The following is an 18,400-nucleotide window of genomic DNA, read 5'->3' on the forward strand; positions in this document are numbered from 1 at the left end:
AGCTTGTTACTTCTGCTGGCAAATCTATATGCGCAAACAGCAGGAGGGGGTCAGGGTTGTGCTCGGCTGTGCTGCCTACAGTAGAGTAGCCTGCTGACACCCTGCTTGGATCACAATTGAAGTGTGGCCACTTGTGTGAAGTACTGGAGCCAAGCATATGCCCACGGAAAAATACTCCAGCAAGGAGATGATTGGTGTCTCAGGAGTGAGGAAAAAAAATTGAAGAAAATAAAAATGAAGAAAGGAAACAGTTGACTTAGCTTCACTTCCAACTGAAATTTTGAACATTTTAGTCACAGTTGGTAGATGCCATTACTGGAAAAATCTAATGATCTTTTAGGCAAATAGCGCTTTGAGACGACTTACTAATTCTGGCTTCCACCTAATCCCGTTGCAGGTCAACCTCTATAAAATTGGTCAGCTCGGTATTTATATGCCCATTAAAAAAATAAGGCCCGATTTGGGTGATGATTTAGATACTACTTCAAATCGTAAATAAAATCCATCAATAGTTACTTGGTCACAATCTGCTTTCCTTAACCATACAATCACAGATAAACAAATTTCAGCAACAAAATACAACAGAAAATAAGTTTCCCATGCTCAGTAAAAGGCATCCCTGTCAGCACTGAGAAATATCATTCCAACAGCCAAGGCAAATAAGATCGTGGGTTGCATTAGCTGAGGGACGGAGTACAAGCCAAAACTGTATCGCGATGTTGATCAGACCCCCATCTAACCATAGGAATGATATTGCTCAAGGTTTCAAACGTCTATAAAAATAAATGCTTTGCTACTTTTGAAAGCTAAAGTTCTCAGAGTTTTATATTTTTTTGAGTGGCATACTGCCATTTTTAATTTTGTTTTTTGTAGATGATGGACCTTAAGTTTGGGGAATGGAACACTTTCCTATTTCAGACACCCAAGCCTAGATATTTCAGTACAGGTTAGTTATGCACGACTAGGAACCAGTGCAAAGTGCACCTGAAGTACAGGTTGCTGATTGCACCCAATGTGGAGTTGGCCATTATCATAATTTTCCATTGCTCCAGATGTAGCTTTGGATCTCTGCAGTGGGGGACCTCGTGACAGGATTGGAAAATTCCAGTTTAGGCAAAGTTAAAGGGACTAGGACAGAGATGTGGCAGAATAGAATCATAGGATGGTTACAGCACAGGAGGCCATTCGGCCCATCAAACCCATGCCAGCTCTCTGCAATAGCACTTCAGCTAGTCCCACTCCCCCACCCTTTTCCCGTAGCCCTGCAAATTTCTCCCCCCTCAGGTACTTATCCAATTCCCTTTTGAAAGCCACGATTGAATCTGCCTCCACCACCCTTTCAGGCAGTGCATTCCAGATCCTAACCACTCTCAGCTTAAAAAAGTTTTTCCTCATGTCGCCTTTGGTTCTTTTGCCAATCACCTTAAATCTGTGTCCTCTGGTTCTCGACCCTTCCGCCAATGGGAACAGTTTCTCTCTACTTTGTCTAGACCCTTCATGATTTTGAATCTCCTCTCAACCTTCTCTGCTCTAAAGAGAACAATCCTAACTTCTCCAGTCTATCCACGTAACTGAAGTCCCTCATCCCTGGAACCATTCTTCTAAATCTTTTCTGCACCCTCTCTAAGGGCCTTCATAAAGTGCGGTGCCCAGAATTGGACACACTACTCCAGTTGAGGCCGAACCAGTGTTTTATAAAGGCTCATCATAACTTGCTTTTGTACTCTATGCCTCTATTTATGAAGCCCAGGACCCCGTATGCTTTTTTAACCACTTTCTCAACCTGCCCTGCCACCTTCAACGATTTGTGCACATATACCCCCAGGTCTCTCTGTTCATGCACCCTCTTTAGGATTGTACCCTTTAGTTTATATTGCCTCTCCTCAGTCTTCCTACCAAAATGTATCATTTCACACTTTTGTGTTAAATTTCATCTGCCACGTGTCTGCCCATTTCACCAGCCTGTCCATATCTTCTTGAAGTCTATCACTATCCTCCTCACCGTACCTCCAAGTTTTGTGTCATCTGAAAATTTTGAAATTGTGCCCTTGTACACCCAAGTCATTAATATATATCAAGAAAAGCAGTGGTCCTAGTACCGACCCCCGAGGAACACCACTGTGTACTTTCCTCCAGTCTGAAAAACAACCGTTCACCCCTACTCTCTGTTTCCTGTCATTTAGCCAATTTTGTGTCCATGTTGCCACTGTCTTTTACTCCATGGGCTTCAACTTTGCTGGTAAGCCTATTATGTGGCACTTTATCAAAAGCCTTTGGAAAGTCCATGTACACCACGTCAACCGCATTGCCCTCATCAACTCTGTTACCTCATCAAAAAACTCCATTGCTGGTTAAACACGATTTGCCGGTGCTGGCTTTCCTTAATTAATCCATAGGAGCTAAAAAAATATTTTGAAAAGGTTTAAAAAGGCATTTCAACTCGCTGGCTCCCCGAGGCTGAAGGGGAAAAGTGGGAATGCGACATGCACAAACGACGTCGGAGGAAACCCAGTGCGGGAGTGCCAAGTGGAGTTTTCAGCCCAGCGCCCAACCCGGTCTGATGGAGTGTGGGCCACATGCAGCCCGGTCTGATGGAGTGTGGGCCACATGCAGCCTGCTGCTAGAAACCAATCAGAACATATGCTCTAGTGTCCATTTTAAGCAATCCCAGGTCAAGCACTGCACAGGTCAGATGCAGGGGAAAGCTCCTTCTACTCCATCCAGTCAAACAATCGCACGTCAAAACTACCTCTTTGCATACACAGTTCTTTGCAGTCATAACTAAACTAGCAAACACTTTAAAAGCTATTTAACTACTGCCGTATTACGTAATTTTTAAATAATTGATAAGCTTTTAAAATTTAAGCAGAAACTTTTCATGAAAGCACAATAGGTTATTGAATACTGCAGCTTAACAATCTTCAAGAGACGCAATTCCTTAATTTTCTTCTTTACCTTCTCTTTAGAAGAAAGGGTGGGATGAATGAACTTCCTGTAAATCACGCTGGCACCCTTAGTGTACGGGGACAAAAGCCAGACAACAAATGCAACCTTGATTTCATAATAGAATGGGAACCTGCAGGTTAGAGAGAATTTATCACAGTCAGTGTTAAATAATAAATACAGAGTACTGCAACTGTACAAACGCACTCTACAATCTGCCGCTACAATGGCATTAAGGGAGGGCTCTGTGCATACGCACGCACTTCACCTTATTTATCACGCTGCGATAAGTGTGTGTACCGGTTTTGTGCATTTGCAGTTGCTTACACATCAGAAGGGAGGCATGATGATGATTCTGTATCGGCTCGTAATGTCAAAATTCACATTGCTGGCATTCTGCCTGGGCAGCCAGAAGAAAGTAGCACTGGCAGTGACCATTTACTCTCGTGGCTGCAGGACCTTGCCTCTTTATAAAAATAAAAAAAAAGTAGGCATCAATCCCACTCGAGACAGACGAGACGGATTTGCTGGTGCCTGTCCACCTACTCGGGAATGAAGCCATGTGCAGGTCTACTGTTTAACTCCCACCATCTTATTGAAGCCAGCTTGATACATTACCCACCTACAGCACAAAATCAATGTCAAGATTACTCCATTTCAAACTCCAGGACAGCTTTCTTTACAATCACAACCTACAGCATCACGGAGATGAAGGCTCGCTCTCTCTTTGTTCTCCACCAGCTCTGCTCCTACCCACACATTATTTCTTTAATCCCTCACTCTCCAGCAAATCGCTATTAAAAAAATGCATGAATCGCTCAAATCACCTACCTTCAATACGTTGGAGATAGTGTACAACTTACCAAGAAATAAATATGTCTGTGAAGGTTTCTACGGTAGTGAAGATTGCAAACACGATCCAATACATCATCCACCGGACCTGTGGAGAAATCAGATGGCCACTGACTTAGCTGCAGTGTCACCAGAACAGAAGACTCCTCCCCAAACACGCAGCCCAGAGTCCAGCTCATTACTTTCCTGAATTGCATGGTTACAACAGGGAACTGGAAAGCAGGAGAAGTGCAAATAACTTTGAGGAAGAGGTTTTTATGGAAGGAAGAGAAAAAAAAGTAAAGGATGTTCCATCTCCAAATGAAGTTAAGTACAAATTATAATTTAGTGCTGTAGTGAAATTACCACTGCCCCCCAAAGAATGCAGGCTAACAAAATATATACACAAAACAGTTAATTGGTTTGCCAAGGACCCTTAGTTGAGCTCATATGAAAAATGGCCCTGGACCAGATATCAGAAGGCAATAATTACTCAGCCCCAGCAACAGCCTGCACCGTTCCAGGATGGGGTGAAACTGGAAAGCAAGAGTTGAACTTAAAGTATCCAACCACAAGGTGCAATGGTTGCAGTTTTCTTTCTTCCAACAGTTACATGGAATTTCTTTTTAAAAAAAGGTTCCTGTATTCATCATGTGATCACACACCTTAAATGTATATCTACTGCTACACAGTACCAAACTTGCCAACATGCTTAACTGACTAATTCCGCCATCCAAAAAGACTATGCTAGACAATAGTCCCAGGTTTGTGTGGAGTTAGCCGAGTTCAGCCTGCGCAGCAGTTGAGGTTTTGCAACTAGCCTCCGCACCCTTTGGTAACGGGGATGGGTGAGAAAGAGAACATGGCTGTCCAGTGACCCCTTACCTGTACGAGCACATGTGGACATGGGGCGAGGACAGCATCAGGCTTTGCGGCGATGCCTTAAATTGAAAAGACGGCACTCACTGTAAACTCATGTGAAGAGACTGGACAATAGCCATTGGGCAGAAAGCAATGTTTAAATCAACCTTGTTGACATTGTAAATGTCACTTAATGCAGACACAAAAAAAAGTACATGAAAAAGTACCATCAAGACAAATTATTGGCAAACCTTCACTAACTGAGAAGTGAATGGGTGCTCTGGATGTTGCCGACCTTTTTATACCACGTGGGGGCCCGTATAGTAGCACGTCCAGTATTGTGACATCTTTAGGGAAGTCGCTCGATTTTCCACAGACAAAAGGCAGTGGCAATGATCCACTGCACTGCAAAGTGGAAGTTGCCAGTATGAAAAATGCCAATTCATTTTCCCCTTCACTTTAAACATGCGACAAAAAATTGTCAATGGGTATAAAACCAAATAAAACATATTATGGCAACATGAAGGCAAGTATACATTTTTAGAAGATCATGCTTAGAAGTTTAAAATTCAAGCTTCAATAATATTCAGACTTTCTAAATATATTAAGTGTCGACAACTGATGTTAGTGCAGAGTGCATGTACATGGCACACAGGTGCCAATATGGTTTGTTTTAGCTCCAAGAGTTCAGCCTGTTTATTATGTTGTAGGGCAGATTTCACAGCACTAAAAGGCAACACAAATGATTGTGTGCATACAAAGCAACCGCGGAACCTCAGCTTTTCACTTCCCAGTAACTAAACCTTGCCCAGTGGTTGAAGGACGTGTATAAGCCAGCAATGCAAAAAAACATGTTATTTTACTGGTAGGGTCAGCTCGGTCCTCCTTCACCCCCCACCGCCTGCTATCCACTCCTCCTCGTTATCTCCTCTGTTGCTCAGTAGCTGGACAAAAATGGCAAATCACCGACAGCCTGCTCCAGGTCTGAAACCTCTATTGGTGCAGGAAAAATAATGCCATTGGGAACAGCTTAGCCAGCTGTGTTACAAGAAAATACAACCACTGAAGTCTGGGACTCCCATCAGTGGGAACACTGGTTGGTAAAGAGTATATTAAAGCCTTTTGGGCAGGAAACATCCTGTGGATCACTTTTTTTTTTTTTTTTGGGCAGATAAAGCCTCTGAATCAGCCTTTGTTTTCACATACTGTCAGTAGGGCTTGCCAAAGAGATAATTAACAGCAATTCAATGACTCCCTTGCACTCCTGATCCGGATTGGTTCGGCTGTTAAAGTCAAGTGTGTGACAGTCACATGTCCGCATCTGGCTTGCTGGAGCACTTTGTGCTGTTAACCCTATCGTACCATAATAAAGGCTACCTCACAAGGTGGGGATGAGAGTGGAAGAAATAAAAGAAAAAAATGAAAGGAAAGGTTTTCCCTTTGTGTTTCACCTCACCTCGCCCTTTCACTCCAAGAAAAGCAATGCTGGACTTGATTTTCCCCATGCCCGGCACAACATTTCAAAATAAACTGTATGGTTTTTGGGTGTATACACACACACACACACAATACGTCATCCTGTTATGTAGCACATTTGCTGTTGAGCTACTAACTTTGCCAAACAGGAACATTTCAGGGAGGCTCTGCGGAGGTGCCTCACCCAGGCATGCCTGGAAGTCCATATTGAGGGCCTCCAGCGGGGAGGGGGGCACCCAAAGCTTCGAACCAGCTGATTTCTCAGTTCCTCATTGCAAGTTTGTGCTCCCAAGCAGGCAACTCCCACGTCAAAGCACAAATGATCATACTTTTACAGTGAAAGCCGAAACGATTGAAGTCAAACTACAAGAATGCTCAGTCTGCACATCAGCGACTTCAAGCCTTGAACGACGTAGAATCTCGCACAGCTTTAAAAATAGAAATAACAGAAAATGCTGGAAAAACTCAGCAGGCCAGGCAACATCCGTGGAGAGAGAAATAGAATCAACGTTTCGGGTCGAAACCCTTTGTCAAGACTGAAAAAGCACAGGAAATGAAACAGATTAAAAGGCCAGGCTGGGAGAGAACAAGAGACATTAAGAGGTATTCAAAACGAGACGAGATGGTGATAGGACTAGTGGAGACAAAAGACAGCTATAGATTAGGTGTGAAATGCACTGGCAGAATGGGAGACAGCTGCCATGTGGGAGAGAAAAGGGGGCCAAAACAAAGGTGTGGATAAAAATAGACTTTAAGGTTTACTGCATAGTTAGCCCGAGGAGGCCACAAATTTCATCATTTCAAATATTAGCCGACTAAACTTAGAGATAGTTTGAATATATCACCAATCCATTTCCCCACAGTCAGATGGCTCCGGATCAGCTCTCAGCCCAGTCCAAAGTAGTAGCCCCTCCCACCAAACAAACTATAGAGCCACTGTGGGACCAGAACTCCTCCCAGTGACTGGAGGCGAGAGTTAACGTTTCAGGTCGATGACCTTTCGTCAGAACTGTTCTGACGAAGGGTCACCGACCTGAAACATTAACTCAGTTTCTCTCTCCACAGATGCTGTCCGACCTGCTGAGTGTTTCCAGCATTTCCGGTTTGTATTTCAGATTTCCAGCATCCGCAGTATTTTGCTTTTGTCCAGGAGACAAGTCTCCATTGTTGTAGAAAAGAAATCGGATGTTTTTTTATTCCAGGAATATTTTAAGTACATCGTCCCCCGCACACACACTGGGGAGGCAGCTTGGCGGAGGAAGAAAAGTGAATAAGTTACCCTAGATTAGCTTCCCCTTTAAGCTGCTTTTAACAATGTTACAACAGATTCACTACAACATTCCTCAGCTATTGATAATGGAGCAGGGTAGCAACAGGCTGCCTGCTGCACTGTATGGTTGAGTCTCATTGCAAATTGGGGATCATTAAATACTATTCCCTACAGACAACGTCATGCCAACAAACGTCAGGTGAAGTGCGCAGTAAATGGCTGGGAAAGTAAGCAACAATACAGTTTGCGATACACACCCATTTTAAATTGGACACTGAACATGAAGAATTACAGAACAAGGTGCTACAATTGAAGAGTCAATTATATGCTCAAACTTGCAGATATAGATCCCTCCACGCAGCTGTGTTCCAAGGCCTTAACCTCTATCATTTAAAGCAGATTTTATACTGCCATGCATTTTCACAACAGGAACCAGAACATAAATGGCCCAAAAATTACTGTGCCAGGCCAAGAAATGGCACCCACTGTTGGGCTTGCCCATGCCCGTTTAATCGCCACGATATTTGGCCCTGCAAGTTGCTGGACACGAGGGGGAAATGGCATCTGGGAGCCGAGTGAACAGGGCAAGCAACTGTGCGCCTCCTTAACCAATCAGACTTAAGGATTGTGAAATGAACAGCGCAAGGTCTGGAACAAGGAAGTGTAAGTTAGAATGAGGGAATTCAAATCAGGTAGAGAAAGAGAAATAAAAGAGAGAGAAAAGATTGGATTGAGAATTTTCAAAGTGCTTACTGCGTATCTACCGTGTAAGTACAGGAACTTCACGCTGCTCAATGCCTCTGAATGGGGAGCCAGATAGTGTGTTTTCGCAAAGCCAACGGCTGAGTGACGCATCACCGACAGAAACTTCGCTGTTTCCGTGTTTAACTGCCCGGCTGCCCTTGCCTGAAGTTGCTGTGGCATTTGCACTTAAATAACAGCGAGCGCCATTAATTGGACAACAAGGCTTGAGCCAGTGTTGGAAACACTGCCTACGCTGGAAACTCTAACATTTTGTTCCTTGGTTTCAATTTTGTGTTTATTCTAGCAATCGTTTTTCTAGGCATTGTCAAAGTTATGAGGGAAAAGTCAAGGAAGTCACATTTGCTCTCTTTGGGGTATAGACGAACAATTGGTCATTTACATAAGAACATAAGAAATAGGAGCAGGAGTAGGCCACTCGGCCCCTCGAGCCTGCTCCGCCATTCAATAAGATCATGGCTGATCTGATCCTAACCGCCAATCTACTATCACAGAACCATCTCCTGAATCTAACAGAATTAGACACACAAAATAGGAGCAGGACCAGGCTACACGGCCCCTGGGCCCGCTCCGCTACCCACAGGGCCATGACCAATCCGAACCTAGCCTCATGTCCAAATTCCTGCCCGCTCCCCATAACCCTTTACTTCTAGGAAACTGTCTATTTCTGTTTTAAATTTATGTAATGATGTAGCTTCTACAGCTTTTTGGGGCAGCATATTCCATGGACCCACCACCCTCTGAGTGAAGTAGTTCCTCCTCATCTCAGTTTTGAAAGAGCAGCCCCTTATTCTAAGACTATGCCCCCTAGTTCTAGTTTCACCCATCATCGGGAACATCCTCCCCGCATCCACCCGATCCAACCCCTTCACAATCTTATATGTTTCAATAAGATTTAGGAAGGGATCAAATAGCAGGAGACACATGTAATGAGTGTAATCAACGGGAAGTTATTCACCCAAAGGGTAATACACTTGTGGAATCAGTCAACCAGTGAAGACTATTGCAGCTGATAATATAAATGGCTTCACGAAAGAACTGGATACCATTCCAGACAAAGGGCATTTAGTGATTATGGCAACATTGCCGATGGTTGTTTGGGGGGGGGGGGTTGATGCAATAAAAAAAAAGTGGGTTAAATGGGCCGAAGGGCCTCCTGCCATTTTTACAGTTCACATCTTATAAACTTCCCAGTCTTGGCTCAGTCTCACCTAATAGAGTACACACTGTGTGTTATTCAATCACTACTCAAAACAACAGAGCAAAAGGACTGCTTTCCATGAGGTGGTAATTTGTGTTTCAAATAGTGCGTTTTCATCTGACTGGGAACAGCAAACAATCCCCAAAGGAGACTGCAATCAGGATGTGACAGATAGAAGGAAGCCAAAAAGTTCGACTTTACTTCACCTTCACTTCCTTTCAGGCTCGCGTGGCGCATAAACACCGGCATACAACAGTTGGGCCCGAATGGCCCGTTTCTGTGCTGTAGACCATGTAATTCATTGTAAATTTTCTCCCTCCCTATCCTGAAGGCGCTGTCCCTTGCTGGGATAAAGCGATGGGCACCTCACCCAAGTGGCCAAACCAGAGCCAGTACCAGTCAGGGCCTGATTTTTGCATGACTACAACTGTGTCTTTCTCCGATCGAAGGGTGTTGAGGCGAACTGCAGTGCATCAACTGAGACCCGCTAAGTCAGCCGAGATCAGGGAGGGAACCTGGGCCCGCCCTGCTCTTCAAGACTCACCGTGCCTTGACTAAAGTAATGCCAGCTAACAGTGTGAACGTCGAGGTGGCTATACGCCACTCTTCAACTGCAACTTGTTTGCGTGATTAAAAACACTAAAGGTTATGGAACGGTAACAAATGTACAGGACTCACATATTCCTTCACGTTCTTTGTCTTGACAGCTTTATAGGATGTGTAGGCAGGATACAAAGTACCAAACGCAAGCCTGTTTTTTTTTTTTTTAAAAAGAGGAAAGTTTAAACGGTGGCACATAAAAGATACCAAATTAACAGCATAGTTCCCAAAACATTAAAATAAAGTGACGATTGGCAAGACAATAGTTCAGGACACACACACAAGCTGTACATTACCAGGTGGGACTGAATCATTCCCTTTTACCCACTGTGTACAACAACAACTTGTATTTATATATATTTATACAGTGCATATACAGGCGCTGTACTGAGCCCTAGAACATGTACAGACTTGTTATTTACACCAATGAACACACCAGTGTAATAACCAAGTGCTTGGTTTTTTTAATTATATATTTTTTAATTCGTTCCTGGGATGTGGGCGTCGCCGGCACAGCCAGCATTTATTGCCCATCCCTAATTGCCCTCGAGAAGGTGGTGGTGAGCGGCCACAGTCCGTGTGGCGAAGGTACTCCCACAGTGCTGACTTTGTCGTAGTGGTTTGGTACAACGGAGTGGATCGCTGGGTCATTTCAGAGGGGCAGTTAAGAGTGAACCACATTGTTGTAGGTCTGGAGTCACATACCGGCCAGACCGGGTAAGGACGGCAGATTTCCTTCCCTGAATCACAGAAACCCCACAGTGCAGATAGAGGCCATTTCAGCCGATCGAGCCTGCACCGACACATATCCCACCCGATCCCCGTAACCACCTACACCAACACATATCCCACCCTATCCCTGTAACCCCACGTATTTAATCCCCCTAACATTAAGGGTCAACTTATCATAGCCAATCATCCTAACCTGCACATCTTTGGTGAAGCAGCTGGGTTTTGGCGACAATCCGACAGTTTCACGGTCACCATTACGGATACTAGTTCTTTTTAAATTGCAGATTTATTTAATTAACGACATCTCCGGATTACTAGTCTAGGCCTCTGGATATCACACAACACACAAAGTTTTACAAAAAATGGTTACTGGCGAGGGAGTTTTCAAGTGCTGTAAGGAGTTTCTGTTGAAGCTTTAGAACTCCATACTTCAGAAAGAATCCCAAATGAATTTCTAACAGGAGAGAGGTGGGAAGTGAGGGAGCAGTACACAGATGCAAAAAATATGATAGTGTGCTGAAAACAGGCAGCATTTGGAAAATGCAGTTGGCTGAACAACAGCTGCTGCAGCATGGTTCTCAGTTACTGTCTGTGGTTAGTTGTTAAAGACCTGGGCAGCTCCATTTTGGGAACGATTTCCAATTATTTACCCAACAAATACAAAGAAACTACAGGAAACTCTTTGGTATCCGGCACCGACGGGACCGGCGTGTTGCCGGTCGATCAAAAATTCCGGATGACGGAGAGGATTATCTACCGAGGCTATTTTTAACAAAGAAAAATAAAAAAATCAAGAAATGTGCCGTGTACAGTAATTGGGTACTCACCTACAGAATGTTGTGTTAAATGGACGGTGGAAGATGCTTGATTAAGTACAGTACTGCCAGTTGAGGGTAATGCAATGCAATGACTACCAGCAGTGTGGGAGACACACAGTACCCCTGTAAAATGGCGGATCAGAAGAGACTCCCGGCAGCGCGGGAGAGTCAGACTCCTGTTATTGAGGTGTTCCGACTTCCGACAGCGCCAAGAAGCCGAGTAGTGGCAGTTTGGAGAACTACCCCCACTGACTAACTCGGCCACCGCGGGAGACTCAGACTCGGACTCGGCAACATTGCCGGTTATTGAGGTGCTGTTTTCAGAGTGAGAATTTTGCCGGTTAATAGAGAATTCCGGATATTTAGGTGCCGTTTAAACGAGAGTTTCCTGATATCATAATTTGCACAGGATAAACTTTACACGACCAGCAAGAGGCACCAACTTTTACTTTTATTTATTATTCATTCACGGGATGTAGGCACCATCGGCAAGACCAGCATTTATTGCCCATCCCTAATTGCCCTTGAGAAGGTGGTGGTGAGCCGTCATCTTGAACCGCTGCAGTCCGTGGGGTGAAGGTGCTCCCACAGTGCTGTTAGGGAGGGAGTTCCAGGATTTTGACCCAGCGACGATGAAGGAACGGCCGATATATTTCCAAGTCAGGATGGTGTGTGACTTGGAGGGGAACTTGGAGGTGGTGGTGTTCCCATGCGCCTGCTGCCCTTGTCCGTCTAGGTGGTAGAGGTCGCGGGTTTGGGAGGTGCTGTCGAAGAAGCCTTGGCGAGTTGCTGCAGTCCATCTTGTAGATGGTACACACTGCAGCCACTGGAGAGAGTAAATGTTTAAGGTGGTGGATGGGGTGCCAATCAAGCGGGCTGCTTTGTCCTGGATGGCGTTGAGCTTCTTTGGAGCTGCACTCATCCAGGCAGGTGGCGAATATACCATCCCACTCCTGACTTGTGCCTTGTAGATGGTAGAAAGGCTTTGGGGAGTCAGGAGGTGAGACACTCGCCGCAGAATTCCCAGCCTTTGACCTGCTCTTGTAGCCACAGTATTTATATGGCTGGTTCAGTTAAGTTTCTGGTCAATGGCAACCCGTAGGATGTTGATGGTGGGGGATTCGGCGATGGTAATGCCGTTGAATGTCAAGAATGTTAGCTCCAACAAAACTCAGCTTCTACTTCATACAAGGTCAAATATTACAGTAGCTCAGCAATTCTGACAATTGTCACACTTTCACATTTGTAAGCAACATGTTGCACATCACAGCAGCAGCATTCTTGTTTACAGAATCGCTCAAGTTTCCTTTAGCATTCACAAAACCCACAAGCATGCAATAGTTGGCAAGATATGCCAAAACCATAGCATAGGCATGTTCAGTTTTACTTTGACAGCTGTCATAAGGAGGCCCAGTGAACTAATGATGCACCAACTAAACGTGCTGGTAGGAGAGTTCAGGGATTGAGATAAATGGCATGAAATCAAGACAGCTAGCTTCAGTTTATGCAAGAGTTGCCCGATATTCATGGCCTCAGAGCTCAGCTTGTCCAGGAGACCCACCACCTACTGTCTCAACTTTATTTCCACTAAACTTCTGACCGCTCAACTTCCCTTCCTGGTTCCCATGCCAGCTCATTAACGGTTCCATCTCCTCTAGTGCCATCCCGTTCTCTTTCAAAATCAGCCATCATCCCACTCCTCAAAAAACCCACTCTTGAACCGTCTGTTCTTGCAAACTATCACCCCATCTCCAACCTCTTTTTTCGCTCCAAAGTCCTTAAACGCGCTGTTGCCTCCCAAATCCATGCCCATCTCTCCCGCAGCTCCAGGTTTGAACCCCTTCCAATCAGGTTTCCTCTCCTGCCCACAGCAGTGAAAATTCCTGAAATTTGAAATACATAACAGGGTGCTGTTTTTAACAAGACTGGAAGCAGGAGAACGGAGCATGAAGTACATATAGGAACAGGGAGGAGGCCAGTCTGTTCCACCATTCAATGAGATCATAACTGATCCATACGCTAACCCCATCCACCTGCCTCGACTCCACATTCCCCCTAGACCCACCCTTGGCCAACAAAAATCTATCCATCTCCAATTTCAAATTGGCTGCTCTCCAGCTCCTCAACCAAGTGACTGATCTTCAAGTGCAGACGGGTTATTCAACTGCACAGAGCATCACGGCTAATTTTGATCTTGTCCTCAACTGATAAAGTGGCAGCTAGTGATAGTGATGCTAATCAGTAGTAGGAATGCTGGCTAATTTATATAGTCTCTCCCTAGTTAAGGGGATTGAAGCACCTGAAATGCTGCTTTGCCTAGATCAGCAGGCAATTGATGGGGTCTTTTTTAATTTCTACAGCTCACCATCTGCTAAACCATCAGGCACAGCTTAAATTATGATTTCTATAAATTGAGAGATTTATTTGAGGCCTATATTCTCTAGAGTTTAGAAGAGCGAGAGGGGATCTCATTTGAAACACAAAATTCTTACAGGGCTTGACAGGGTAGATGTTGGGAGGATGTTTCCCCCTGGCTTTTTTTGGGGGGGGGGGGGGGGGGGGGGGGGGGGAGTCTAGAACGAGGGGTCAGTCTCAGGATACGGGGTCGGCCATTTAGGACTGAGATGAGGAGAAATTTCTTCACTCAGTGGGTGGGGAATCTTTGGAATTCTCTACCCCAGAGGGCTGTGGAGGCTCAGTCGTTGAGTGTATTCAAAGCAAAGATCGATAGATTTTTGAATATTAAGGGATATGGGGATAGTGCAGGAAAGTAGAGGAGGTAGATGATCAGCCATGATTGTATTGAATGGCGGAGCAGGCTCGAAGGGCCAAATGGCCGACTCCTGCTCCTATTTCTGATGTTATGTTGGTCAAACTGTTTGAATTCCCAGCGACAGAGACACAATAAACTCACTTGTATCTCGTTTCTTAAATTAACCTCAACATCGTTTTATTTAGGTCATGTCGGCTCTATGTTGCAATAGATGAAGAATTTGATCACTTGATACCCATCAGACCACGAGACAGGACGGAACATGATTACAGAAAAAATTCAATTGAGAGTCTTGCTAATCTAATTATCAACACTAAATTACATTTTTCAATACTTCTTTTTCCTTTAATATGACCTTCACTAAACCTGGCCTCAACCCAATTTTATCTAGGTCAATTACAGGAACAGGTTACCACAGTGAACTTATTGGGCCTATCCCTTCCTTGCAGGGAACATGGGGTTGGCCAGACGGCAAGTCGATGGAAAATTACAGCGGCTGCTCTTTTCAGCCCGTCTGCATGGAAATCCCAGTATTGTACAAGCAACTGCAATACCTTAAACAGCAGAATCACAACATTCGCTATCCTGCAGCCAACAGCTCAGCACGGCCAGTCACAAACTGAACATTGCCATAAACATGACATATGGCGACAGGACTGGAAACAGTTACACACTTCAGGTCTAAACTTAAACACACCAACCATACTAGGGCAACTGGTACGTTTACACAGCACTGCCACGAGGTTGAGTTATTTGTAATGGTGGGAGGTGCAGTTTTCATACCTTGCTCATTTCAACTGCAAAAGAACACCCAGCGGCATGATTATACATTTTGTCCTAAACTTGGGTTGTGTGCGCAGTAAGCACGAGACTTGGCGCGAGTTAGGAGACAGGCAGCAGAGTTTTGGCTGAGCTTACAGAAGATGCAAGGCCGGCCAGAAGAGCGTCCTCCTTCTTCTTAGGCAGTCCCTCGGAACTGAGGACGACTTGCTTCCACACTAAAAATGAGTTCTCAGGTGACTGATGAGTCCAATGCGGGACCTACAGTCTCTGTCACAGGTGGGGCAGACGGTGGTTGAAGGGGCGGGCGGGTGGGGTGCTTGGGTTGACGTGCACTCCTTGCGCTGTCTGCGCTTGGCTTCCGCTTGCTCCCGGCGAAGAGACTCGAGGTGTTTGGCGCCTTCCCGGATGCTTCTCCTCCACTTTGTGCAGTCTTGGGCCAGGGATTCCCAGGTGTCGGTGGGGATGTTACACTTTTTCCCAAGGAGGCTTTGAGGGTGTCCTTGAAGCGTTTCCTGGGGCCCACCTGGGGCTCTCTTGCCGTGTCGGAGCTCCGAGTAGAGCGCTTGTTTTGGGAGTCTCGTATTGGGCATGCAGACAATGTGACCCGTCCATTGGAGCTGATTGAGCGTGGTCAAAGCTTCGATGCTGGGGATGTTGGCCTGAGGAAGAACACGGACGTTGGTGCGCCTATCCTGCCAATGGATTTGCAGGATCTTGCGGAGGCAGCGTTGGTCTTTGAGGTGCCTGCTGTACATGGTCCATGTCTGAGGCATACAGCAGGGTGGGTATCACTGCTGCCCTGTAGACCATGAGCTTAATACCTGGTTTGAGGTCCTGGTCTTCAAACACTCTCTTCCTCAGGTGACCGAAGGCTGCACTGGCACACTGAAGGCGGTGTTGGACTTCGTCGTCGACGTCTGCCTTTGTTGACAGTAGGCTCCCGAGATATGGAAAGTGGTCCACATTGTCCAAGGCCTCGTCATGGATTTTGATAATCCGGGGGGGGGGGCAGTACTCTGTGGCAGGGGCAGGTTGGTAGAGGACCTTTGTCTTACAGATGTTTAGTATAAGGCCCATGCTCTCGTATGCTTCGGTGAAGGTGTTGACGATGGTTTGGAGTTCGACCTCCGAGTGAGCGCAGACGCAAGCATCGTCTGCATACTGTAATTAGACGACAGAGGATGGGATGGCCAGAAGAGCATTGGAATAGTGGAGGTAACAAAGGCATGGATGGGGAGGGGGGGGGTTTCAACAGCAGGTGTGCCGAGGTAGGGCGGAGACCGGCGATGTTACGGAGCTGGAAGTAGGCGATCTTGGAACAGATTTGGGGTTGGAAGCTCAGCTCAGGGTCAAATAGGCCGTCGAGGTTGCAAACAGTCTGTTTCAGCCTCACAGTGGCCAGGGAGAAGAAGAATGGAGTTGGGGGTCTAGGGAACGGAGTTTGTGACAGAAACTGAAAACGCATGATTCAAAATGAAAATGCAGTGTCAGACATCCCCTGGATTTAAAGCCGTCTTAATTGTCAAGCCCAGAATACACAAAAATCAAATGTCATGTGGAATATGGGGGCTGAACTGTGCAACAGTCTTGAATGCAGAGTAAGCACTTTGAATACAATCAACTCAGCCACCTCTGAAAGCGACACTGTGCCAGGCATTGTAAGAGAGATCAGCGGTTAACAATGAAATCAAACAGGAGGTGAAATTTAACGGCATGACAGGACAATTTTGTTCAGATTTGGATATCCTGTGAACAAACTTGGCTGCTCAATTGGATATTTTGAATCTAAACAGATTTTCCATTGGCTGGTTAAAGGCAGTGGCAAGGTTAATGTATAACCATATCAATCCAATAGCGTCGTAATCTCTACCACATATATTACAGGCCTTGCAAACTCCGGGCTTGTATTCAGTGAAATATGACTCCAAGGTGAAAAGATATATTTTACCATTCAATACAGCCGTTACACTTCATCTAGAGCCATCTTTTGTTTCTTAACTTGTCCCATTACCATCTCCTTTTGCCTTGAATCTCTCTTAACCTCTCCTGCCTTCTATCCTATCACAGACCTTCCCTTTTGTTCTTCATCCCCTCCCCCCTTTCCCAGCCCCACACTTCCTTAAAAATCTGTTCCATTTCCTGCTTCATCGACCTGAAACGTTAACTCTGTTTCTCTCTCCACAGATGCTGCCTGACCTGCTGAGTATCTCCAGCATTTTCTGTTTTTATTTCAGCCGTTAATACCTCTTGTCTTTCCACTCGACCCTCATACCACAGAGCTATGCAATTGAAACTCCCATCGTTAAAAAAAAAAAATCACTCTATGCTTCTGCTGGAGAGGGCAGAGGATCAGGCTCTTGTGATGGTCTCTCAGCAAAATAGCCCGTCAAAACATGAAAAATGCCCAATTGGGCGAGTGCCAGAGTAGACACTACCTCTAGAACCATATCGCAGCACTTTTAGAATAGCGTGGAAGAAATTTTAAATGGAAGGAAAAAAAGCTTTCTTTGCAAAAAAAAAACTCACTTGGAAGATCCACTCCATTTTACAATTTGTCGCAGCACGTTTGCAACCTCAATCAGAGCCCCATTGATTATCACGTCCTACAACTTGATTACATTGCAAACTCGGATTAAAAATAAATAAATCATACTTTCTAATGACGAGGAATGGGACTGAAGGGCAACTAAAAAGCCTGGCTGTCCTTCAAGTCGAGATATAATGGAGACATCCACGATTAGGGATTTGTGGATGACACCAAACATTCATTCTTCCTCTTCAGTAGCTCAGTGGGTAGCACCCTCGCCTCTGAGCCAGGAGGTTGTGGGTTCAAGTCCCACTCCAGAGACTCGAGCACATAAAGCTAGGCTGTCACTCCAGTGCAGCGCTGAGGGAGTGCTGCATTGTCGGAGGTGCTGTCTTTCGGATGAGACGTTAAACCAAGGCTTCGTCTGCTCTCAGGTGGGCGTAAAAGATCCCATGACACTATTTTGAAAAAAAGAGCAGGGGGAGTTATCCCCGGTGTCCTGGCCGATATTTATCCCTCAATCAACATAACAAAAACAGATTATCTGGTCATTATCACATTGCTGTTTGTGGGAGCTTGCTGTGCGCAAATTGGCTGCCGCGTTTCCTACATTACAACAGCGACTACACTTCAAAAGTTCTTCATTGGCTGTAAAGCGATTTGAGACGTCCGGTGGTTGTGAAAGGCGCTATATAAATGTAAGTCAGTCTTTCTTCCTACACCACACACCATTTAAGGGACTGGCTTCAAGGCCTGTCAACACCACGTCAAGCAGCAACTGGGCAACCTTTCCCACTCCTTCAAGGTACACGACATCAAACAG

General features: G+C 45.3%; 1 protein-coding gene across 1 annotated transcript in view; it reads right to left on the bottom strand.

Moving 5' to 3' along the window:
* LOC147097921 (receptor expression-enhancing protein 1-like) overlaps nt 1-18,400 on the bottom strand; it is a 41,861-nt gene that overhangs the window by 12,574 nt on the left and 10,887 nt on the right. Inside the window, exons 2-4 of the mRNA XM_085970997.1 lie at nt 10,023-10,095; nt 3,807-3,883; nt 2,956-3,076 (exon numbers count right to left, since the gene is read on the bottom strand). Of these exons, the coding sequence (XP_085827123.1) occupies nt 2,956-3,076; nt 3,807-3,883; nt 10,023-10,095 (271 nt within the window). The remainder of the gene's footprint in view (nt 1-2,955; nt 3,077-3,806; nt 3,884-10,022; nt 10,096-18,400) is intronic.

Source organism: Somniosus microcephalus, chromosome 30 (assembly GCF_052327205.1).
Source record: "Somniosus microcephalus isolate GS21.2 chromosome 30, FLI_Smic_1.0, whole genome shotgun sequence".
Lineage (NCBI taxonomy): Eukaryota > Metazoa > Chordata > Chondrichthyes > Squaliformes > Somniosidae > Somniosus > Somniosus microcephalus.